General features: G+C 37.9%; 1 protein-coding gene across 9 annotated transcripts in view; it reads left to right on the plus strand.

Moving 5' to 3' along the window:
• Nucleotides 1-27,137, plus strand: part of Dmd (dystrophin) — a 2,040,854-nt gene that overhangs the window by 1,813,198 nt on the left and 200,519 nt on the right. For all 9 annotated transcript variants that reach the window (XM_070040660.1, XM_070040663.1, XM_070040664.1 and 6 more), the window contains one exon: nt 25,985-26,045. In XM_070040660.1, the coding sequence (XP_069896761.1) occupies nt 25,985-26,045 (61 nt within the window). The remainder of the gene's footprint in view (nt 1-25,984; nt 26,046-27,137) is intronic.

Here is a 27,137-nt window from a genome sequence, read left to right on the forward strand (position 1 = left end):
ACCTTTCAAAGCATATCCTATCACGGCCAGTTCCAGGAAGGTCAGTTCTGCAGACATGGACACTCATAAAGAGATTAATCTAGGGGCTGGGAATATGGCTTAGTGGTAGAGTGCTTGCCTAGCATGCATGAAGCCTTGGGTTCTATTCCTCAGCACCACATAAACAGAAAAAGCTGGAAATGGCTCTGTGGCTCAAGTGATAGAGCACTACCCTTGAGCAAAAAGCTCAGGAACATGCCCAGGCCCTGAGTTCAAGCCCCAGAACTGGCAAAAAAAAAAAAAAAAGATTGTCTATTTGTCTGAATGAAGCCAGCCCTAGAGTCCACCAATCTTGTGGATACCCAAATGAAAAATCAATATATGCCTCAAAGCTTTGCTCATGCATTTAAAAAATATTTCAACTTGTTTTAAATGATATTGAAGATATAGGACAACATGGACTGTGTCTTCACATGCTGTCCTCTTTTAAATTATAAAGGTAATGTATACTCGTCCAGGAACATTTAGAAAGCAGAGAGTACAAAAATGAAAAGAAAAGTTATCCTCAATCCTACTACTAAGAGCTAACTACTATAAAAATTTGGCTATTTTTTTCTGTCTTTGTGTATGTGATGTGTGTAATTGTATATGTCTGTCTGTTTGTCAGAGACAGAAAGAAAGAGAAAGGGAGAGAAAGAGTCCAAATTCTCTTATTTTCTTTTAAACCAAGCAGGAATATAAAACATAGTATAGTTTCATAAGCTGTGTTTTTTTCCTTCTAAGTATATTAAAAACAACACTTTGTTTCTTTATATATTCTTCTGAGTAAATTTTTTAATGTCTGGCCAGAATTCTCTTCTGTGTCTGTAATAAATTACCATGACAATTCTGAATTGCTTGATATAGAGATTATTTCAGGCCGGGTTCTGGTGGCTCACACCTATAGCCATAGCTACTCTGGAGTCTAAAAAAGGATTACAGCTCAAAGCTAGCCAATTGGAGTTGGAGACTAAGTCTCCAGCCAATGCTGTATGGAGGTGTGGCTCCTGCCACAGCCAGCTCAGCAAGCAAGCTGAGTGAGTACGAGGTCTTAGTGCCACTACAAAGAGGGAATATGTTCACTATTATATCCAATACTATGGCTAACATACTTTGTAAACCTATATAAACATCTCAGCCATATTCTACAAGATAAATGTCTAACTGCACTTATCTAACTAACATCCTGTGATAAAGGATATTTATGTTTGCAAGGATTTGCATGAGCATTGACAAATAGGTCTCTAGAAATTTGTACCTGAAGTTAGGTGGACCATGAAAACCATGTTTGAGGCAGGGTAGCTTAGAAGTCATTTATTTGTTATTTCATTACAGTCTATAAAAGAAAAACAGCTTCTTTCACCCTACAAAGTTAAAAAAAAAAAAAAACATTTTAGCTGGGCATGAGTGGCTCCCATCTGTAATCCTAGCTACTTAGGAGGCTGAGATCTGAGAATTGTGGTTCAAAATCAGCCCACACAGAAAAGTCCCTGTGAGACTCTTATCTCCAATTAACCACTCAAAAACTAGGAGTGGAGCTGTGGCTCAAAGTGGTAGAAGCAATAGCCTTAAGCAAAAGAGCTCAGGGGCAGCACCCAGGCCCTGAATTCAAGCCCCACAACTGACCAAATAAACACATTTTATAATTCTACTAAGGTCATATGAGAAGACTTTGAATGAATATGTGTTTAGTAATTTGCTTTCAGACTACTTAGAATAATTATAGTGATTTCTGAAGGTTAAAAGCTAGAAGAAGATTCTGTCTCTCCACATGTTACTCGTATCTCTCTCCGTGTTTTTGTTTCTTCCTGCCTCGTCCCCCCCCACACACACAGAGTTATCTGCACACAAAAACCACTTTAGAAACTACAGTAGCAGTTGCCCATTTTTCATCAGAAGGGAGAGGCAGATTCTCTTCACTGTTCTTGATGTCCTAATTTCTACTTGTTAAAGAAGTAGTTTCTTTTATCTTAGATATGACAGAAAATGAGAAAAATAGTGTAAAACATTACGTCCTCCCATTAATAGACACTATTTTCTCTTTAATACTTCTTTTTATATTCTACCACTCCTACTCTACCATTCCTAATATTCTGCCACCCCAAGAAAAAGGAGAATATAATGTTATAATTTCAAATGTGCACATCATTATAAAAATTACATGTGGGGCTGGGAAGGTGGCCCAGTGGTAGAGTGCTTGCCTTGCATGCATGAGGCCCTGGGTTCGATTCCTCAGCACCACATAAGCAAAAAGAAAAAAGCCAGAAGTGGCGCTGTGGCTCAAGTGGTAGAGCGCTAGCCTTGAGCTGAAGAGCTGAGGGACAGCGCCCAGGCCCAGAGTTCAGGCCCCACAACCGGACCCAAAAAAAAAAATTACATGTATGTAATTATGTATATAGTTGTTAGGATCAGTGTTAAATCTTTCAATGTCAGTGATCAAGAAAGTAATCTGAGCTGGGTATTGTTGGCTAATGCCTATAATTCTAGCTACTCAAGAAGCTGAGATATGAGGATCATAGTTCAAATCCAGCCCAAGAAGACAAATCGATGAGACTCTTATCTCCAATTAATCAGCAAAATGCTAGAAATAGAAGCACAGCTCTAGTAAAATCAACCGTGAGAGAAAAAGTTGAGTGATAGCTCAAGGCCCTGAGTTCAAGTCCCGCTATAGACTCACACAAAAAAGAAAGCACTGTTGAATTTACTGATTTGTTGTTTTCAAAAATTTAAGAATTTTTTCTCATCATTTTGTCAATTATATGGGATTATAGTCTAAATTCATGTTTCTCACCAAAAAGAATAACTATGTTTGAGTAAAGGTAAAAATTATTCTATTAACAGCAAGAAGAATCTGTGTTTGTCTCAATATTTTATAAGTTCTGCCATTTTCTAAAAGAATATTTTTCAAGCTGTGTTCCTCAGAACATTATTATTATTTTGGGGCCATCCAGTCGTGGGCCTGAACTCTGGGCCCGAGCGCTGTCCCTCAGCTCTTCAGCTCAAGGCTAGAGCTCTACCACTTGAGCCACAACACCACTTCCGGCTTTTTTTCCTGTTTATGTGGTGCTGAGGAATCGAACCCAGGGCCTATGCATGCAAAGCAAGCGCTCTACCACTGAGCCACCTTCCCAGACCCTCAGAATATTATTTTTCTATGATTTCAATAACTATCACTTGAAACAATACTTCTGGAATCAGTGATTGACAAAACAAAGAATATGGAGTTCTCTTTCATTGGAAATGTTGATCCTTTATTATAAATTGAGATTCTAAGGGGAAGATAGTCCATAGCTCTTTGTAGTAACTGGCTATGGAACCATTTTGCAGGCACACCAATTAATTTCTCTCTAAATGTATCATAGAACTGGGTGCATCTTTCCCCCTAAGGTGGTATTTACCAAATGTATAATGACAAGAATTTTCTATAGAAAATAGTAAGAACATAGCCCAATCAAAAAGAAAGTGAGTGTTTACAAGGCAAAAGAGTCAACTTTGTATCTTTCCTGAAGTTCCCAGCTCCCATCCCAAGAATTGCCTTACTCTGTGTAACTAACTGGAGAGAAGCATATATATATATGCTTATTAATGAGTTTCAGACTCATTAATGAATCCTGAAATCAGCCACCAATTTTTTTTTTGGGGGGGGTCCAGTCATGGGGCCTGAACTCTGGGCCTGGGCGTTGTTCCTCAGCTCTTCAGCTCAAGGCTAGTGCTCTACCACTTGAGCCACAGCACCACTTTTGGCTTTTGTTCTTTTTGCTCATGTGGTGCTGAGGAATCGAATCCAGGCCTCATGCATGCAAGGCAAGCGCTCTACCACTGAACCAACTTCCCAGCCCCATCAGCCACCAATTATTAATGAAATGAAAAGCAACCCATTAGAAAATATATCATCATATATTACACATACAAAAAAGTTAAGTATTGTTTGGATACTTTAGTTATTCAGTGAGGGTTATGTAGGTATGCTAGATCCCAATATAAAAATGTTTTGCTTCTGTGACTTACACTCAAAAGACTATGAGACACACTAAATTACTTTAGTCTTTCCCTTACTTTATAGATAATAAAAGATCAAATGACATGACCAAGGACATAAATTTGGTTATAATATTATGATTTGAAATGACACCTAATTTCTGAACTTCTAAGCCATGTCTTTCCCAGTAAGAACAGATATCCAAGTCAGTAACTTGTCAATATCACCTGATATTGACAAAAGTGTTTCTCTCTTCTCTTCCTTTTAATCAGACACATACTAAGAAAATGTACAGAGCCTGAATTGTTCTCTCAACACCTTTGGACCAAAGTAATATAAATAAAAATGCTATGTAGTATTGATTAACAATATAGGCTAGCTAGGTACATGCCTATAGTCCCTGCTAAGTCGGACAGGATGGTGTGAGCATGTAATAAGACCCTTTCTCTGAAAGAAAAAGGGTGGGGGTTCCATATAACTAGACTGAGTGGGTTCCAGTCCTGACTCAGATATTCTAGTTATGGCTTTGTATCTCTTATTCTTCTTCTTTAAATATGTGAAGAAAATAACAATATGTCCATATTTCATCAATTTTAAGTAAAATCACACAGATTTTACCAACTCTGCAATCAGAATGTACGAATGACCAGTAGGATTTTGAATTCCATGAGTTATGGTAGCATTACTTTCTAAGGTTATAGTGAAGATTGAGTAATTACTATATGTAAAACCTTTAGAAAGGTGCCTGTGTGTAGTCACTGTTATACTAAGTGTTTGCTATTAGTATTAGTGTCATCATATTTGGTTTTATAATATGAATGAATGTATGGTTGTTGGAATCGAACTAATTATGAAATATCATTTCTCTTTGCGTTCAGTTCTCAATGCAAGTTGGTACTCTCCCTTCTGAAACTGGTTTCCATGAATCTAATATCGAACTCTAGTATATGGTACATTATATGGACTCAATAGTTTTGTGTGTGTGTGTGTATGTGTGTGTGTGTGTGTGTGTGCGCGCGTGCGCGCGCGCACACACACGTGAGCACCCTGGGACTTGAAATTAGGGCCTAGGTGCTGTGCCTGAACTTTTAAACTCAAGACCAACACTCTACTACTTAAGCCACAACTCTGTTTTTGGCTTTTAGGTGGTCAATTCCAGATAAGAGTCTAGAAGACTTTCCAGCCTGGGCTGACTTCAAACCATCGATATTCAGGACTCCCGAGTAGCTAGGATGACAGGCATGAGTCACCAGCATCCAGCTCAATAGTCATTTATCCAGTGAATACTCTAATAGGCTGATGCTGACCTTTTATAAGATCAGATTGGTATTAGTGTTGCTGACAGTTATATTCTCCAGAGCCTACTGTGATACCTGGGACTCAGTAGATATTCAGTAAATATTTCCAGAAAAAAAAATTATGTCTTATACTCAAAGTAACAAAAGGTAAATTTACTCCCACTATGGATAATATACAGTGACATGAGATTTAGTATACTATCACATAGTAGACACTCAATAAATAATGTAACCTGTACTGTTACTGCTTAGAATGGACTAAGAGCATTCATAACTTTACACTTTATAATACATGGCTGTGCCAATGTAATACATTAAGGGAAAACACTGACTTCAAACTATAGCATGATTACAACTATATTAGAAAATAAAATATAAATAACAGTAAGGTATACATAAAGGAAAGAGTGAAAAGAAAATGCAAAGATATTGTTTTCTTATTCTTTTTACTTTTGCAGATTGTTATAATCATATATTACTTTAAAAATGGGGAAGAATGTAAACTTTTAATACTTTTGCTTTTAATCCAGTGACCTCTTACAGTATTATGGTCTATTGGAGTCAAAAAACTGTAAGACAAATTTCCTTTTTATTATTTATTCAAATTTTTTAAAAAATGGATCAGTTATATCTTGCAGGCCTTATCATCTTAACTACCTTAGTCATATCCCTGGTTAACTGTTTTTCCGTCTTATCAAAGCAGCCCAAGCTTTGAGTTTCTCCAAAATACATTGAGTGAAACTATTTGTTTCCACTTAGAGTTGCCAAATATTCACCCTAGCCCCTACTTTACATACTTGAGAGAAAAAGAAAGACAGACAGAAGAGAGATAGACCTATGAGTATATTAATAATTGCTGTCATTCACTGAACCGTGTACTGACCTATGCTACCCTTGCCCTTAGCAGATGGATGCGCTGCAGCATGAATTAGCTACTAAGTTTGAACTTAAATCATTGCGATAAAAATCAGATTCTTGCAGGCATAATGGGAAACAACTTTCCGCCTAAAGCTACCAAGGAAAATATTTTGGGCCAGTTTCGTCAGCAGTTACATGTTGCCCTGCATGTTAGGAATCTGAACAAATGTCACATTACCTGTCAGGGATTTAGCTCGTGTGTCTATAAATATAAAGTGGCATTGATAGTAGCTGCACTCTTTTCTCAAAACCTTTTGCTCTAGCTCTTGTTCTTCTCAATTGTTTGGCTGTTACTAGGGTCATGAACTCAGAGCCTTGTGCTTAGGAAACTAGTGCTCTCCCCCTTGAGACATGCACGGAGACCTTTTGGCTTCTGCTGCTTTTTTTTCAGATAGGGAACCTCCCACCTCCTGTGTAGCTAGAATTACAACCGTGAAATTCCATGTTCGCTTTGTTAGTTGAGAGATCACAACTCATTGTTGCCTGAACTAACCTTGAACCATTTCCTGGGATTATAGACATGATCCACTGCAACCAGCTCCTTTAGCATAAATTTATAGTCTCCAATACGATTTCATGTTTACTTGTTTTACAGTATGTTTGGTAATGAAATTTTGCACCACTGGCCCTACATATTCCTTTTATTTGAACACATAAGGAATGTTCTCATTTTATGCTATAGGAAATTGTGTGCTAGAAATGGTTTAGCCTTGCTAGAGAGAACCAATTCAGTTGTTAAATATACAAGGAATTGTGAGCTGGCTATTAAACCTATTGTTAGTAACTTACAATCAGCTATAGTAGGAATATTTACCCCACAGAAGTTATATCCACAGTGCAAATCAAACTTGTCTTCCCAAGAGAGCCACTAATTTTTACCAGAAAGCCACTCATTTTTCTATGTTATTCTGATCCTCCAAGTCATTCCATGCAAACGATCTTTTAAGCAGGAAGGAAGGAATCCACTTATTTATTTTCCATAAGTAATCATTCATCCCAATTTATCCAAGATTTTCCTTATTTAAGCACTGAAAGTCCTGTATTCCAGAAAACTTCCTCAATACCATTACTAGGATGGCTTAGACACCATAGATTTCAGTATATTTCTCTGGAAACAGAGCCTCTGAAGCAGCTTCACACAGAAGCAATTTATTGACAGCGCACTCGCTCTCTGAAAGGGAGTTGGGGAATCTACCCACACCAGAAGAAATGCTGGTCAGATCGTCAAGATGAAAAGAACTTCAGCCTGATGCTACAGAGGCCTCTGGAACACATATCACACCAAAGAGTTAGCCTCCCTTTAAGGCAAGGGGACTAAGCTGGTTTTCCTTTGTATGAACCAGTCACTGACTATGGGTTTCAGGGAAATAGGACATAGCCGCGTAGTTCCTATTTGACTGCAGAAAGTTCTCTGGTGAAAGGGACAAAGGACCCTTAGTAGTAGCCAATTCTTATACCTGGGTATTGGTTGGCACTGCATGGCCAAGGGGATCTAAGGTCACCAGTATTCACCTCGCCCAGACTTCATGAAGCTACTGGGGTGGTCCATGCACTCTCTGGCTTTGGAGCTAAATGCTAACATTTAGCTTGATCCCTATCATTCTTTTTTTCTTGCTGCTAAATGAAAACGAAGCCAGTGGAATGACAGACATGAAACAACTGCCCATGTCATTCTTATTTCAGCTTCTTCATTGTGACAGATTCCTTTTGGCTTCATGAGGTCCTGCAGCAGGGCAACCAACACTCAAGTCCCAAATCAGTTTCATGACCTGGACGCTATGTTAGTGGAATGGTGGCTTTAAAAGGGTATATTTTTTACACTCCCTGGAAAATGAAGGCATTTGTGAGTTTGGCCTAAGGTAGCATTTTGTCATCTGTCCCAGAATACAAAGCTTTGCACCACAGACATGGTGGAATCACTTCCCTGTGGGCAAAAATCATTACTTTCATTTTTCCATTTGGATGTTTTTCATTTACAGAACACAAAGAGTTTGGGATTACAAAATACTTTTGGGTGAGAATTTTGAGGTAAGAACAAAAGGCATTTTGCTTCTTTATAGACTTACGTAAACTTCACCTTGTTTCAAAAACTATTTTTCTGGATCTTTAAATAGACTCTAGATATCAGCAATGGAAATCATCCTGACTTCAGTCTGCTTGCAGGTATTGGTTTGTTTTGTGCTCTGTCTCCTCGTGGCTGTAAGAAACAAGGATAGGCTTCACTGATTAGGGTATTTTTAGGATGCGGAAGAACATGGAGAAGGACAAGCACAACAGCCCTCATGGAATCTATGAACACTTCCCTAACTCTATGTATTTGCTGCTATAGTATTCAAACTATCACAGTGGCATAGCATCTCCCTTCTGTCCACAGAATACATTTACTTTTGGTTTCTGTTCCCTGTGGCTTCAGTTTTCTTTTTTCCTTCTCTAGTATTTTATCACCTCCCCACTTCTCAGTGATCTAGGTTTGTGTTATATATTACAATCAATCTTGTTAAGAATATCTGATTAGGTCATTATTTCTTGCACATCTAAGAGTAAGATACAGGCCAGCCTGCAAACCAGACTTCCTTTTTTTGTAATGGGCCCATGCCAATCACTGGGAAGTTTGATTTCTTCTTGCTTCCATAAAGGTTTTGATGATTTGGTTCAACGTAAGCAGTGATGGTCATTATTCAATGTGTCTGACCTCATAATCTACATTAAGAGGTAAAAACTTTAGGGACAACATAAAATTAAATCAGCCTCTTGCCTCACACCTTAAGTTTAGCGGCATACATTACCAATGATGGCAAGAATTCGACTATAGGAAGCCAATTAAAAAATCAATTTTCTCCGGACTTTTATAAACTGCAGTGAGAGAGTGAAAAAGGCAAATGTAGAGGGACAAGAGTCTATGTAGTAGAAGTAATGAAGATAAAAGCCCCAGAGAAGGAACATGTTTAGAGGTACTGGGAAATAGCTAGGAAGTTCATATGACTAAAGCCAAGGAAGCAATTTGACGAATGATAGTCAGTAGAGACTGAGGACCAGATCAGATAGTATCTTGACTATGGGTAAAAGTCTTTGGAATTTATTCTTCTTATTCGTTCTTTTTAATGATATTGAGGTTTGAACTCAGGGCCTTGCTCTTACTGTTGCTCAATTACTTGACTCATACCCATAGACCTTTATGCTTTTGTTATTTTTCAAATAGAGTCTTGCTTCTTACCCAGGCCAGTTGAGACCATAATCCTCCTATTTATGCTGAGATGAGGAGTGAACCCCACTACATGGGCCTACATCCGCAGCTTTTTAATGGCTGAAAGGGGGTCTCAGTTTTCTTGCCTAGGATCACTTTTCCTCAATGCATGATCCTCCTGATTTCAGCCTCAAACATAGCTATCATTACAGACATGAGCTGCTGTACCTGGTTGGAAATTGTTTTTAGTGAGAAGAAAACACTTAGAATTCTGAGTTAATAAGTGACATGTACCTCTAGCATTTTTATTTGCTGCATCTATATCATTCATTTATTCATTAATATATTATTAATAAACATTAGACACTGGAATACAAAGATGAGAAAGATAGAATTCTGGCCTTGGGGCACACAAATTCTGAACAAAATAAACCTATTTTACCCAAAAAAATCACAGACTTTCTACAATAGAGATAAGAAAGTGTGTGCTGCAGTATTAGAGTAGAAATAAGAACTAATTCTACAGTGAAGAAAATAAGATGCTCTTTGTAAACTGGTACTAATGTACATGGTCCATCAGGCTACGTGTAGATCCAAGAATGAGGATATTAACATCTGACAAAAAAAAATTAACAAAGTGTGTTTCTGTTGCCACTAGATATACTTAGTAATGAGAAATCAGGTTCTTCCTTTTCTTTTACTATTCTGACATGATGAACATCCCACTTTGCAATTTTATGAGTAATCTCCTTATAGCCCTTTTGTTCAGAAAAGGGATTTCTTATGTATGTATAATGAATATAAATATAGATTTTAGAGAGTGCTAATGTTTTAATGAGATAGAAATAGGCAGACAAAAGAGAATAATTGAAAGATTAGTCAACATGGGGGCAATTTGATATGAGAAAGTCTGAGAAGGAAATGTCTGGGAAAATTTTTGGAAGATGCATAGAATGAGTTTATTTTTGGTGTGGGTTAAGGACAGAAGGGATTTATCCTTATATAATGAACAGTGAGAAAGGATGTCTTAATCTGTTTCCTGTTGTTATAAGAGAACACCTGAGAATGGGTACTTTATAAAAAAAATGCTATTTAGTGTTGGAGGCTAAAAGTTCAAGATCAGATAGCTGTTGCTTTAGCCTCTCATGAAAGTGCCATAGCCATATCACATGGTAGATGGCACTACAGTGGTTGAACATGCACACGAAAGGATCATATGGCAAGACCGGAAGAGTTAGGCTTACTCTGTTATAACAACAAACTCTCTTTGAAAGTAATCAGAATTCCTAAGAACAACCTCAGCCTCTTCAGAAATCCATGCCACCAATGACCTCTCACAAGATCCTACCTCTTAAAAATTCTACTACCTCAATATTTCTACACTGAGGACCGAGACTGACCTTGCAAGACAAACCATATCATACAGGCTAGCTATGAAAACAAAAAATGAAGACAAAAAGTCTTAGTCCGGAAAAAATAGAATAGATATCTCCATTAGAGGTATTAAGTTCTACGGTTATTCCTGGAGCCTACCACACAAGCTCACATTAATTTTGCTATCCTAGTACAAAATAGAGACCACCAAGGCTTACATCTTAAATAGGACAACATTTAACCTCAGGTCCAATTATTTCTGTAAACAAAGATCACCTACATCGATTTAAATAGAAAATTTTTAAAAACTAATATGGTGCATAATTTGTTTTAAATATTTGTGTTAGCATAAAAGTACATTATGAAGGGATTTCATTATGATGTTTCCATAACCATAGTACACTTTGAACAAATTCACCACATTCCCATTATCACCCTCCCTCCTTTCCACTTTTGTCAAGCAGTGTTTACTATGTTTCACACTGTGTGTATACACACACATATATATTCATGTGTGGTGTATTTACATATCCTTCAGGAATCCTGAGAGGTGGTAAAGATCAATGGTACTATAAAATTTAATTTAAAAGTCAGACTTCAAAGTTGAAATTAAAACAAAATGGTTTGTTTCATTTCTTTCTCAAAACATTTAGCTATTTGTTTTGAATTCCAATGCAAAAAAAAACATAAAATGATAAAAAGAGAGTTGATTTTCATAGTTGATACCAGCACCAGAAGGCCAAAAGGAAAATTTTTTGCCTTTTATGTTTTACTACTCTGAGAATTGCACACACTTATTTCAAAATCAAAAAAAAATGGCAAAAAGGAAGAAGGATTACTCCGTTGTGCTGTTTCATGGGTCCATGCTTTGATGGTTAATAGTTAATAGTTAAACTCTAGATCAGAGAGACCTTTTCTCATTTTTCTGGGTTCTCTGAGATTCCTCAGGTAGAAGTAGGTTAGTTAATGGAATAAACATCCTTATAACTCATAGCATTAATGATGATGATAGTGAGGGTAGGAGTGGGGAGAAATAAAAGACAGGGAACACTATGTTCTTAACACTGGGGACCTACTTTCCATAGGTTAACCTGTTTACTTCTCTAAAAAAAACCTTGTAAAACCAGGATTATCACTACCATTTCACAGAAGACAAAACTGAGATTGGGGCCGTTTAGTAACGTATATTCAAGTTCATATCTTCAACCATTCTGGATGGTCATAGTTAGAGAAAATTCTAGAAAGTAGTGAGTGGATTCCACACTACTCAACCACATAGAGTAAAGAGAATAATCCCCACACAATCTTTGGATGACAGTCAAAGAAGGAGCTAAGCAAAAAGGATATTTTGGCTTGAGACTATTTCTAATCATGTTGATGTTGGTTTTTTTCTTTCTTTATTTTATTTTTCTGGTCGTGGGGCTTGAACTCTGGGCTGGGATGCTGTCCCTGCATCCTTCAACTCAAGGCTAGTGCTCCACCACTTGATCCACGGTGCCACTTCCAGTTTTCTGGTGGTTTATTGGAGATTAGAGCCTGGGCTGGCTTTTAACCATGATCCTCAGATCTCAGCCTCCTGAGTAGCTAGGATTACAGGCAAGAGCCACTGGCACCTGTTTTTGTTTTTGTTTTCCAGTCCTGGGGCTTGAACTCAGGGCCCGGACACTGTTCTTGAGCTTCTTTGGCTCAAGGCTAGTGCTCTACCACTTGAGCCACAGTGCAACTTCTGGCTTTTTCTGTTTATGTGGTACTGAAGAATCAAACCCAGGGCTTCATGCATGCTAGGCAAGCACTCTACCACTAGGCCACATTCCCAGCATGGTCTTGTTTTATGTCCGTAACTCTCTCTGTGTGTCTTCCACCTGTGTGTACAATAATGCTGGGAACAAGCCACCAAGTTTTCACCAAATCAAGTGGCTTATATATAACTTCTACATGAGAATGCAAAGCTTCGTATTCTGCATGAGTCTAGATAAAGCCCAAGTATAAATCTCTGCTTCAGACTGAGGTTGCTGAGGTTTGCCTCTAGGCTGTATATTCAGTTTAGATTATCTCTAAATACATTGGGATTTGAGGCTCTCAGGCTGAAGGATCAGAAGACACCTTGGGCATGTTCTCATGACAGGTTGCCAGAGCATAAGAGGACAAGCCTCTGTTCATGCCTGCTAAAAATCGTGTCTGCAAAAACAAATCACATTGGCAAGCCAAGGAAAGGACTGAAGCACATTGTGCTCACCATTAGACTATGGCTAAAGTAAACATGTTTACTATAATTCTTTAACAGTGGAATAAAGAATTAGGATCTACACTCAATTCTATCCTCTTTTTGCTTTAATTGTTATCATGTCATTAGCTCTCCCTCACTCTTCTCATCTTGCTTTCTAAATGGAGGTATAGCTCATCTATAGTCATTTGGTTTTTAATATCTGAGTTGCTCCCTACTGTCTCAGGTTTCCAATATTACTTTCCTTGAAATTTCCCTTGTGCCTAATACAATAGCGTTCACACAGAGAGCACTCAGCAAATGGTGTTGACTGCCTGCCGTCTTTAAACGCACATCTGGAGAGACACTAAAGGCAGCTGGCAATATTGCACTGACTTGTTAGTAACCTGACTTAACCCAGACAGCCCAAAGACTGTAACTACCATTACCTGGAGAAAAGTTCTCTGGAAATGAAGTCAGCCAATTCTATTCAAATTTATTCAGAAATTTCAGGAGCATAAATTAGGGCACAGCTCTATTTTATACAGATACTATCTGCTTATATCTGACCTGATAAGGCTTGATTTTTTTTCTTCCTCACAGTAGGGTTCTTTTCCATAAGTTTCTTTGAAGGAGTCTTTCATTCATAAGTAATAGCACTCAATATTGTTTATTACACCATAGAAGGAGGCAGCCAGCAACATTGGACCTTAGATATGACCTTATCTGTACAATTGAGTCACCATGCTAAATAGTTTAGCATGAACTATTGACTTCCCAGACCAAATGCAAGTCTGACACTCAAAATGACTTGGCAGTCTACTGACAAACTCATGTTATGGTATTCTGTTCGCCATGTGTGATGGTCTCAGACCTCAACATTATCCGTCTGACAGCTCATAGAATATTTACAGGTTGTTATTCGTGAGGAATTTTAGTTAGCCATAAAGATTTTCACAGCTATGTCAGATATTAGAGGTCTCATTCATCACTCTCGTGACCTTCCCCTCTGGAATGTAGTCCATCTGTCTCTGCTGTTGAAATCTTTATGGGAAATCTGCCCATCTCTGAAAGTTTAGTAAGTGATCTTCAAGTCTTCATTGAATATTTACTTTTGATATATGATGCAGACATAGAAAGCACTATTCTTATTTTAATGTAATGTTTTGAAAGTGTTAAATTTAACCCAGCCTTTTAGATAAATGACAGAAAAGTTACACTTTCTACAGGAACTATATGGCTCACATCAAAAGAAAACAGAAATCATAGAGAGCAATTGCACTGGGGAAAATGATGCAGATATATTCAGCTTCAGTAACTACATGAAGACTTTACGACTATATTGTAGTCTTGATTTTGACTGCAGGAAGCTACAAAGAAAGAAATGTTTGTCAGGGAATTTAACATCATAAAGAAAAACCCTAAGTATATTCATGAGTTTAATAGACTGGTATGCAGGGCAGGGGTGAGGGTTGAGCAACCCTTGTTATCTCTCTCCACATTTTTTCTCTCTTCAAACTCAAATGCTTAAGCAGGACCTATTTCTGCTACTTCTCTATGCTGTCCTTCCTTTAGCCTCTGGGATCTGGTTCAGCTTTGACAACTATTGCGAAATTGTCCTGTTGAGGTCATCAATGCTCATGAGATCAAATGCATTCTTTAAAAAAACAAAACTCCTAGAGAGACACCATCAGTCCTTTAGAATTATAGCTGTTCATACCTCACCCTACACCTAGTTTGGCCTTGTGACTTGCCCACCACCATGTGGGAGCCTTCCTCGGGATATACTTCCCTTTGCTCTTTCCAGTATTAGAAAATGTACATGATCTTTTATCTTTACTTTCACAGCTTTATTGAGGTCTAACTGGTATACAAAAGCTATTCATATTGAATGTATATAATTAATGATTTTAAGCATATGCATAATCTCGTGATGCTATCACCACAAACAAGATAAAGGTAATAAACCTATCTACTGCCCAATGATTTCTATATCCCTTTCCTTTTGTGCGTTTGCAGAGAAGTTAGAGTGGGGGTGTGGTAAGAATACTTAACATGAGATTGACCCTCTTAAAAGTTTAAGTGCACAACAGTGTATTACTAACTCTAAACACTGTCTCATATAGCCTATCTCGATAACTCATTCATCTCATACAATTGAAATGATGTGCCCATTGAGCAATAACTCCTCATTTCCTCCCACACTTATACACTGGCAACCATTTTTCTGCTTCCACAAGCTATTTCTAGATATCTTCTGTAAGTGGAACCATATATATTCATCATTTTGTGACTAACTTTATTTACTTAGCATGATTTCAGAATTGATCCATATTACCAAAAATGATAGGACTTAGCTGGGTGCTGGAGGTTCATGCCTGTAATCCTAAATACTCAGAAGACTGATATCTGTGGATCACAGTTTTAAACTAAATCCAAGAAGACAAATCCAAGAGACTCTTTTTTTAATATATCTTTTTTATTCTAAAGATACTAAGCTGGGCACCAGTAGCTCACACCTATAATCCTAACTACTCAGGAGACTGACATCTGAGGATCGCAGTTCAAAGCCAGCCTAGGCAGGAAAGTCTGAGACTCTTATCTCCAATAAACTACTAGAAAACCAGAAGTGGAGCTGTGGCTCAAACAGTAGAGCACTCTCCTTGAGCTGAAGAGTGCAGGGACAGTGCCCAGGCCCAGAGTTCAAGCCTCACAACCGACCAAAAAAAAAAAAGATACTATACAGAGGGGTTACAGTCACATGACCAAGGTACTGAGTCCATTTTCTATCAAGCATTGTTACCCCCTCATTAGTTTTTCCCCTACCATCCCTTCCCTCCCCACCTCCCCAACTCCTACCCCCCGCTCAAAGTTGTAAAGTTCATTTTCAACATAGTGTCTTGTACATCTTGCTATTACAATGGGTCATTCTATATCCTTATTTCAGCATTTTGTTCTTTCCCTTCCATTCCCTAAATTAGAAAAATGTATATACAAGATGCAGTACACTGGAATCAAATACAGTGACAACAGGGGTTATACCATGGGGGAAGAACATACAAAGAAACAAAAAAAAATGTGAAGTAAGCCAGACCCAAAGAAGCATAGGTCCCATGGTTTCCCTTATCTTCAATAACTAGCATATGTCCAGGACAAGCAGAAGAGGTCAAAAGCTATGTACATATGACCACATAAGCTGATGCTAAGAAAAATGAACCCCAAGATAGGGACACAGGAGATTTTATCTTTCTTGCTGTTCCAAGAGACTCTTATCTCCAATTAACCAGCAAAAAGCCATAACTGAAGGTATGGCTCAAGTGATAGAGTGCCAACCTTCAGTGAAAAAAAAGTAAGCAAGATCATGAAGCCCTGAGTTCAAGCCCCAGTAGTAACACAAAAATAACATAGGTAGGTCTTCATTATTTTTAAATTCTGAATGGTATTCTGTTATATAAAAATGTGCTATCTGTGTAGAATTCAATTTTCCTTTCTTTGAAAAAGTCCAGACATTTTCAAAACTTAAGCTATAATTCTAATACTTTGGATATTGTTGCTCCATTGAGTTTTGGTGAAGACTCGCCTTCCAAATAATTCAGTATTAATATATTATTAATCTGAAATCTACCTGTCAGCATATTTTTCTGTCAATGAGACCCAATAGCCTAGTGAATAAACCTGAAAAATAAAAAAAAAATCATCTGTGCATTCTCACTACCCTATAAAACACATTCACTTAGTATTAATCTGTCTGTTCTACTCTCCTGTCTCTAATCTATGTATATATTACCATCATGATAATTCTTTCATTAGAAAATAGTTGGTATGGCTGGGAAGGTGGCTCAGTGGAAGAGTGCTTGCCTTGCATGCATGAGGCCCTGGGTTCAATTCCTCAGCACCACATAAGCAGAAAAAAAATGCAAGTGGTGCTGTGGCTCCAGTGGTAGAGTGCTAGTCTTGAGCTGAAGAGCTGAGGGAGGACAGCAGCCAGGCCCAGAGTTCAGGCCCCACAACAGGCAAAAAAAAAAAAAAAACGAGAGATGGTGGCCTTCTAAAATCAGTATATTAATTATCTCATAATTTCTATTGAATAGCATTTATTGGACAGATGTTATTAATCAAAGAAGATACACAGAAAGAAAAACCATAAGATTAGGCAGTTAGATAGTATTCAAAGGCATTGCTCATTGCCATATTTTATACTACGTGGCACATTAATAACAGTTAGGAATGAATTTAAGGACTAAAGACAAATACTGCCCAACTGAAGCAGGGAGATTGATCCCATAATTGCCATCAGTCTGACAATGGCTCATAGGTGTGTGTTACAAGCATTATTTTGTATAGCAATTAACATTTCACAAAGCAATCTTATATTGATTTTAGCATTTTATCCTGACAATGAGGGAGATATAATTATTCCCATTTTGCACATAAGGAAAATATGACTCAAGAAGAAAAAGTAAACTTAAGTAAACTTAAGCCAAGACTCAAATCTAGTTCTTCTGAATTTATGTATGTTCCATGTGAAATTGAGTTGGCTTTGAATAAGAAAGCCAATGATGTGCTGAGTACCTTTCTGAATTCAGAGTTTGCAATATGTCAGAAACAGAGAGTAGGAAAGGCTTATTCTTGAATAATCCACTGCATCAAGTGCTATATCTAATATGCCTTGAAAACTATACCAACAAAATACCATAGGTATACAGAAAATTGATTTTTGTCTTTCCATATGAATCAGTGAAGACTTCTGTTGACAGAAGTATAATTGATATAAAATGCCTTTAAAATTGTTCATGGCTTTTAATCAAATGAATATACTGCTAGGAATTTTGCTTAAAAAATTAACAAAAGTATGTGAACAGGTTTACCTTCCAAGATGGGCACTGGGCCGTAACTAATATAAGTTAAAAACTGGAAAAGAAGCAATCTCTTTATTAGATTATGGTAGGTCACATTAATGGAATATTGTTCAGCCATTAAAAATATACTGGAACCCAACAAACCTCCTCTTAAACATTTGCCTTAGAGAAATGAAACTTTATGTTTACACAAAAATCAGTGCATGCCAGACTGGAAGTATGGCTCAATTAGTAGAGTTCCATCCAGGAGCAGAAAAGGCCTATACACAAACATTAATAGCCAATTCTATTGATGAATCCACAATATGAAAAGAGGCCTAAGAGAGTACTATTAAGCAATTATAAGGAACATATATTTTTGGGGGGGGTGGTCTGTTCGTGGGGCCTGAACTCTGGGCCTGGACGCTGTCCCTCAGCTCTTCAGCTCAAGGCTAGTGCTCTACCACTTGAGCCACAGCGCCACTTCTGGCTTTTTTCTTTTTGCTTATGTGGTGCTGAGGAATCGAACCCAGGGCTTCATGTATGCAAGGCAAGCGCTCCACCACTGAGCCACCTTCCCAGCCCCATAAGGAACACTTATTGATGAACATAGAGATATGTGTGAAACTCAGATGCATTGTGCCAAGTAAAAGGAACCAAGTCAGTAAATATGAGATTTTATCACACTACTACTGAGAATACAATTTATAACTATGGAAAGAAAATCATGAATAAATGGGTGAAGCATTATTCTAAAGAAGAGAAGACTGGAAATAACAGAGGAAACTGTGTCTGTCAATGAGGGTGGGGTTAAGAAGCATTGGGGTGGTGGGATTAGGGAAAGAGGTAAGGTGAGGTTGTCATGATGTAAGGGCCTTGGATACCAAGAGAAGGAAATTTAAAATTAGTATATATAGAGAGTATCTATGAAAGGTTTTTGAATAAGGGACAACCATATGAACTGAATAGTACTTTGAAGAAATTAACATATGAGGCTACAGTATACTAGCTGTGAAGCTAGGAAGAACCCACCAAAAATCTGAGACTATTGCAAAAGAGCAGGAGGACAAGAGTGTCTCTGCTTTGCCCTCTTCATCTTCCACATCTACTCTCCTCACTTCCCTGGGTTGCTCTGGGTCTTGGATGTTGACCAGAGTTCATGGATGAAATCCTGGACTCTTTTACCTTCAGGTTGGGTTCAGCCACTGAAGCACCTTAGTAGGAAACAGTAGGAAACCAGAGAATGAAGACAACATGCTTATTTCCTGAGTCCATCACTGCCTGAGGCTACAAGACATCCTGTCACATGACCATCTTAGGGCACATGCAGAATGGCTCTCTGTTTTTAATATTATCTCTTGTGATTTCCCTACGCTCTGCACTCACTTGAAAACAGCTCTTTTATTAAACTCTCCTCACCTAATTTCAATGTGCCATCTGTTTCCTGCCAGGCCCCTGACTAATAATAGTCCCATTATAATATATGCTCTTCTAAAACTGAAGGTGCATGTGCACTGGGGCTTAAACTCAGGCCCTTGTAGTCTCCCTTGAATTTTTTGACTCAAAGATAACACTACAACTTGAGCCATGGCTCCACTTTTACGTTGGAGATAAGAGTCTCCCAGATTTGTCTGCCTGGGCTGACTTTGATCTAAGAAGGTCAGATGTCAGCCTCCTGAGTAGCTAAGAGTACAACCGTGAGCCACTGCCACCTGGTTCTAAAAACCTAGTATCTTTGAAATAATGAAGTCTTTAATGGCCTGGGAAACGGTAGAGTCTCCTTCCAACACCATACTTTCCTATATCTCATCCTTGACTGCAATACCTCAAATGGGGCTGGGCATATCATGTGTATTCAGTAAGTACCAGTTGGTTGATTTGAATGCTGGAATCGATGTGCTTATTTAAAAATACTTAAAGATTAAAACTAAGCATAAAGAGCAAGGAGCTGTTTCTTTATTATTTACTGCAAAATCACCAGCCCTTTGTCCAGTGCTTACTGTATAAGAGGTATTTCTGCACAATAGATGGCTAGCCTTAGGTTTGTTTTGTTTCTCTAGGAATTAGGACTCTATTTTTGTCTTTACCAGATAAAAAGAAATCTTACCTCTTTTGCAACTAACTTCTCCAAATTGTGCAGATGATTTATTTTGGGCTTTTAGAACAGAACCAATGGTGAAAATTACAGATTATAGCAAGGTAGATTTTCTACCAATACAAAAGGAAGCTCTTTCTAATCAGCAGGAAAGCTTTGGGAAATTCAAAGGAGCTCCTTCACAGTGTAGTAGCAATAAAGTTGTTCAAGCAGCTCCTGATAGCAATGGTATAGAGGGTGAATGAAAAGTCAGAAATAGTAGCCTAGCACTGGTGCCTTCTGCCTGTGATCCTATCTACTCAGGAGGCTGAGATCTGAGGATCAGGTTTGAAGCCAGCCAGTCTCCAATAAACTACCCCCCAAAAATGCCAGACAAGGAGCTCTGTCTCAAGTAGCAGACTGCTAACCTTGAGCAAAAGCTCAGGGACAGCACCCAGGCCCTGAGGTCAAGCTCCAGGACTTCATTTTGTGGCACAAACTAAAGTTAGTATCTATGTCTTACTAATTTAGAACTTTAACCATGTTGTTTCATGTGGCCTTACTGACTTTATTATGTGCAAAATGAAAATAATACCTAAAGCACAGTGTGTCATGACCATCAAACCCATTCATTTGCCATGTTCCAGACACCTAAGAGATTTACAGTTGCTTCTTATTCCTTCTGCAACACCCACTTCCTCTAGATCAAGTATTCTCAATTGGGATGAAATTTTCCCAAGGAGCAAATATTGGTTGCTGGAGAAATAAATGTTATCTTTATGTGTAAAGCACAAATAGCATACAATGTTAAAGAGACATATAGTGTATATTTGTAGTATTAAAAATTCATGATGGCCTCCCCCACGGTGTAACCCCTGCTTTCACTGTATTTGATGTCGGTATAATTTGTGGAGGGGAAGGGGAAAAACAAGTCGTTTAAATAAGGATACAGGTGGACCCGTTGCAACAATGAGACGTACAAGTTGTCATGTCGAAAACGAACTTTACCACTTTGGTGGGGGGGGGGAGGATGGGGGGGGCAGGGAGGGAGGCTGGGAAGGGATGGGAAGGGGAAACAAAGGAGGAGGCTACAATGCTTGATAAGAAATGTACTCACTATCTTGCCCATGTAATTGTAACCCCTCTGTAGAGTGTTTTCACAATAAAAAATAAAAAAAATTCATGATGGGCTAGGGTGAGTAGACAAAATGTTCAAACATTTCCTGGAGGTGGGATGGGGACATATTGAAAGTAGGTTAAAAAACATTGCATGCTGCATCAATGTAAGATCTATCCATAAAGACATAACTAGAATATTCACCCTTCTGATGAGCCAACTACCAGTGATTAATAAATCTTTCCTAAAATAATGAGTCTCTCTGTCTCTTTCTCTCCTCCCCCTCTCCCTTTCCTCCCCTTTCCTTCCCTTCATGGGTGTGTGTGTGTGTGTGTGTGTGTGTGTGTGTGTGTGTGTGTGTGTGTGTGTGTGTTTGGTGGTGCTGATGATTGAATCTATGGTCTCATGAAAGTTAGGCAAGTGTTCTACCACTGAGCCACATGCTCATCCCTACCATGTCTCTTTCTGAACCCTAGAAGTACATTTCCTATTTTATCAAATTTCAGATCATTTCCTCACTTTTTGACCCAATGATGTAATAATCTAAAAGTCCCAGTCCACCAAATATGAGAACAGTAGAAAGAATAATGAATATATATTTGAATTAGAATCCCAGAGAAGACTGTTTTGGTATGGTTTAAATAAAATTAGCATTCCTTTTAAATTTTCTGGTTATGCCTCTGTGTAGATTAAAATATGGCTTACCACCGGGGTGCATCACTTGACACATTCTGTTCATCATGCATTAAGAAATGGTTGAAATCACAGCTTCTCAATAGTGTGGCCCACAATTGTGCCCCAAACCACCTTGGGCACAATATTGAATCCTGTCACCTTGAAGGAGGAAAATCATTTGATGGCAGATTGCTGCTTTTTCTTGCTCTTACTAACATACTGTATCTGTAAGGCAAGAGGAAATTCAGAGGTTGACTTTGGAATAAATAACTTCATGTGTCGTTTACTGTTTAAATTCAGTAGACAATACCCTATGGTGGTGGTGCTGGATGATAATGAAGAATTTTTACCCTGGAGAATGTGAATCACAAAGATGAGCTGGAATTACACATAGTGGTTGTAGAAACATCTGTATAAGAAAATACCAAAGGACAGCCTGGTGTCATATAAAAACTATTTGCCAATAAATCTACTTTTGATGGGCTACTAAAAATGGACACATCAGGCATAAAAGATATGTGTGTCTATTACATTGGCTGGCTTTGTGAAGGATGACAAGCTTCCACTGGTGCACTGAGATAAGGAACAGCTGCTGTTAGCATAGGCACTATTGCAAGAAATGAAATGATAATTCTGGGAACACTCTTAGGAAAGTTTCTACATATCTGACTAACGTTTGAATAGATATAAGACCAGCATCATCTAGCAGCCCCAAAGAAACTTGCCTACAGCCCTTTAACAATCTCTTATGAAGAAGCACTGACTGAATCCAACCCCCAGGAACTATCATCCAATGGTGTGTTGTTTGTGAAGCAAGTAGTTCTGTACAGTGTATGTGCATGTGACAGTGATGTGGCAGAGAAGGAATGAGCAGCATAGGTTGTTATTTTTCTTTTACTCCTTGCATCAAGGACATTGTGTGTGTGTGTGTGTGTGTGTGTGTGTGTGTGTGTGTGTGTGTGTGTGTGTGTGTGTGTGTGCGTGTGTGTGTGTGTGTGTGTGTCCCAGTCCTGGGGCTTGAACTTGAGGTCTGGGCACTGTCCCTGAGCTTTTGTGCTCTACCACTTGAGCCACAGCTCTATTTCTGTTTTTTTAGTGGTTAATTAGAGATAAGAGTCTCATAGACTTTCCTGCTCCAGCTGGCTTCAAATCATGATCCTCAGATCTCAGTCTCCTGAGTAGCTAGGATTACAGGTGTGAGGCACCAACACCTGGCTAAGGATATTTTTAAGTATTAAATCTCATGGTTTCAAATGACAACTGCAAAGCAGTTGCTTATGTACATCTATAAACTGTGAACCAAAGGAGAAAAACACTTGTTAAGGAAGAAAACCTTACTGAATCTCACTATTAGACCAATTTCATAGCTACACAGAAAGAAAAAAGATTTCCTTCTTCAAGAAAAAAAGATTAACAATGCAGAGTACCAAGCTTAAAGGTTCTTGTAGATCTGGGACTTGTAATGTTTTGAAAATTTCTTTTTAAATTTCAACCACTCAGGTCAAGCATATTCTCATAATTCCTCTGGTATGTAATTGGGGGAATCTTTCTTTATACTAAACAATGCAAAGTCAACTATAGATTATATGTGTGTGTATATATACACACATATCTATGTACATACACATACACATATCCATGCATGTGCACATACTTACACATATACTCAAATGTACGTGTCTGTATGCATCTATGTGTGTATTTAATTACCATTCATTAGCTCAGTCAGGCACCATAGATTTTTCTACTGTCTACAAAGGTTTGGCTACATGCTACAAAGGTTTGGACCAAATGCTTTCTGGAGCTTCTTTCTTCCTTTTCCAATACTGTGATTTTTTTAAGAAAAGTCTACACTGAGCAGTGAAAGGTTAAGATTTCTGGCTCTCCACTATGCTTCCTGTCAAATAAAGCTTGGGTTTTTCTAATTCCCTAACATCAGACTAACCAGTGGATCAGGGAGTCCTCAGATTCTTAAATTAGGTCTTGCTCAGTCTGTCAATGAATCAGGACAGAAGGGCTTTATCTTAAAGACAAGTAAAGGCAAGAAAAGAGTTGGAGACTAAGGAAGGGAAGATAGTTGGAGAAGAAGGGAAGGTAAAGGAAGAAAAAATGGAATGGACAAAGAAAGAAAGAGAAATTGAAGGCCAAGGACCACTTCAAACTGCAGCTAATGTCTTCTTTCTCTGTATTAAGGATTTCTATTTGCCAAAATGAAAAAAAAATGTAATTAGCAGCTACAAGTACAAGTGCATTTCTTACGTCATTTACATGATCTATTTCTAAGGTATAAAGTATCATGTCAGGTTAAAGGTTGGGTGATTTGATTCCTCTATTACTCTATATAAAACAAAGAATCTGGAGTTTCATTACCCTTAAATTGTCTGGCAGTGGATGAAGTTAACTTTTATTTGAAGCTATTCTTTCATATTATTCAGTGTAGTCAAGGATGTATTAGCTTTGACGTTTTCTTGCATCTCAATCTACTATGCAGTGAATTTACTGTTTGATTGACTCAGAAGGGAGCTTTTCAGAAGACTAAGAAATGGTGGGTATCAGCTGCATTTCAAATTATTGGGGGGAATGAACATTCAGAAAAGAATGAATACACATAAAATTGCTACGTATTAATATGAATGTCTCTTTTATTTCTTTATCTGATGATATTCTGTGTTTCTTTTCTTATTTTTGCTATATGGAGGATCAAACTGAGGGTCTACATTTCTTAAAATTCCCATGTCCTGAAACTATATTCAGGAGGAGGATTTTATTGATCAGGAAATGTAAGCATGATTATTTCATTTTAAAGAAGGAAAACAATTCCAGCCAAACAGTATCTGAAAGCTATTTTTAGAACTTCAACCTTCGTAAACAAACAAAACTCTACAATATAAGCACTCAAAAAAGTTTAACAGCAAGCTATAATGAAACATATCTGCAATCCCAGGTATTTGTTAAGTAGAATCAGGAGCGCCATGAATTTGAGACCACCTAGGCTACATCAGAAGACCACTGCCTTAAGAAAAAAAGGAAACAGATTGATTTGACTAATACAAAATAAAGTCATTATAAAATGAATTCCAAAGCTGTATTTTATATCTATATATGAGCATATATGTAACAGAGTATATAAAAGTTTTGTTAGACAGGCACCAGTGCTTCACACCTATACTCCTAGCTACACAGGAGGCTGAGATCTGAGGATGACAGTTCAAAGCCAGCACAGGCAGGAAAGTCCATGAGACTCTTATCTCTAATTAACCACCAGAAAAATGCAAGTGGCCCTGTGGCTCAAAGTGGTAGAACTCTAGCCTTGAGCAAAAAAGCTCAAGGATAGCACCCAGGCTTTGAGTTCAAACTCCATGACAGACTGAAACAAAAACACAGGATGACCACTTCAGAAATGTTAATCACAAGACAGTATATTGGAAATGAACTTTACAACTTGTGGGGGGGGGGGAGAGAGGAGGAGTGAGGGAGGTGAGGGAAAGAAGGGATAGTGGGAGAACAACAAAGGAGAGGGTAACAATGCTCAACAAGAAATGTACTCATTACCTTACTCATGTAACTGTAACCCCCTGTATAGCATCTTTACAATAAAATAAAAAATTTTTAAAAGTTTGCCATAAAAAGAGAAAGTAACCTCACATTAAGAGCTCAGGGACCAGCACCTAGTCCCAGAGTTCAAGCCCCACAACCAAAAGAAAAAAAATTTATACTCTAATATCACACACCATTCCATTGTCTTTGATTACCTCTTCTAACAATATCAAGCTAGTCAACTGACATTTTGAAGCACCAATTATAAATGCAATTGGTAAAGGAATTCGGATTATCTCTAAACCTAACAAAAGCAAGTATCCCAGAGTTGAAAGCATGGTACTCTAGCTTTAATAACTTAGAAAGTAAACAATCACAGAAGGATGTTCCACCTGCTAAACTAATAAAGCCTAGTCAATCAAATAGTAAAAGGTATTAAGAAGCAACCAGAAATGTTATAAGAAAAATGCGTGGTGGAGACACACAAGAGAAACCCCATCAGTCTATTCATTCAATTTCTTATCTGTTCTATAGGTTTAGCAGTGGAAAGATTCCCCCAACCTTTGCATTTATCTTTGTGCCTGAATGAGTTCAATTTCACTTAGATTAGGACAGAAATTTCAGAACAGCAGGTTAATCCATCCTGTCTTCATGGGCAACTGAGCAAACAGCCCAATATCAGTGTAAAATTGTAATTCTGGAGATTAATGTTGTCTTTCCTGTTTGCAGTGAATTTGACCTCCTTGCCTTTTTTTCTATCCTTTTTCAGCTTCTGTCCAGGGTCCCTGGGAGAGAGCCATCTCACCAAACAAAGTGCCCTACTATATCAAGTAAGTCAGAAAAAATGCGTTCTTAAAGGAGCCTTTATTGTGTCTAAACTGTATGTTCACAAATGAATTTATTTTTAAGACACAGCATTAGCCTCACCTATAATACCTATTTCTTTCTTCCCCCAAGGAAGCTTGGATCATAAACTCATACTAAAATTAGCACTGTAAATTTGCTGATGCAATAAGGAACTGCTTTAAAGAAAAAAAATCATATAATTCAGTATCTATGGTATGGGAGAGGGGGGAGCAGACTCTTCACAATAGACAAAAAGCTCCAAGCAAAGGAAGGGGTGATATTGTCCAAAAAGAAATGTATCATTACCTGGCTTATATACCTCTCTGTATATCACCTTAATAATAATAATAAATAAAAATAAATGTTCTCAACAGAAAAAAAAGAACAAAAAGCTCCAGATACCATTATGAAGAGTGGAAACGAAGCCTTGCCAGAAAAATAAGTGCATTTATTTAGGGATTTTTCTGCATTTCTACTTCAGAAAAGAAAAAGTTAGAAGATCTCTCCATGTATAGGTACACAAATGGCTTGAGGTGAATGAATACATCTCACATCCCAAAGGCAGGCAACAGCAGTCCAGGATCTGTGGAGTCGAGATATTTGCCCTTGATATGTGGTACTCAGCGTTTGTTACCTACTAACAACCTCAGAGGTCTACTCTTTTCTGGGATCATTTGTGCCAGTCAAAGGAAGGATGCTGTGTGAAATACAAATTATGATGCATTGGGTTGACATGGGAAAAAAAGAGGAGAAAGGATATTGAGCTATTATGATATCTTAACAGTCCCTCATCAATCATACAAGAGAGTCTAACTTAAATTTAACTTTGAATTGGCTTTGCCAATAACAATTAGAATTAATTGCAATCATACAGCTGTTTGAAATACCAGCTGAAGTCTTTGAACTTGCTTTGGCCATGGGATTGACTACAAATACTAGATGTGTTCCTTTTTTTTCAGCCTGCCATCTTTTATAGAGTCTGTTTTTATTTTTCTACTGCACATTAATTCTTCATAATTTACTTCTAAAGTAATAACAGCAGTCCTAGATCTCCATTACTACAACTCTCAAGAAAT

This window comes from Dipodomys merriami, unplaced genomic scaffold, assembly GCF_024711535.1.
Source record: "Dipodomys merriami isolate MVZ:Mamm:240054 unplaced genomic scaffold, mDipMer1.0.p SCAF_3, whole genome shotgun sequence".
Classification (NCBI taxonomy): Eukaryota; Metazoa; Chordata; class Mammalia; order Rodentia; family Heteromyidae; genus Dipodomys; species Dipodomys merriami.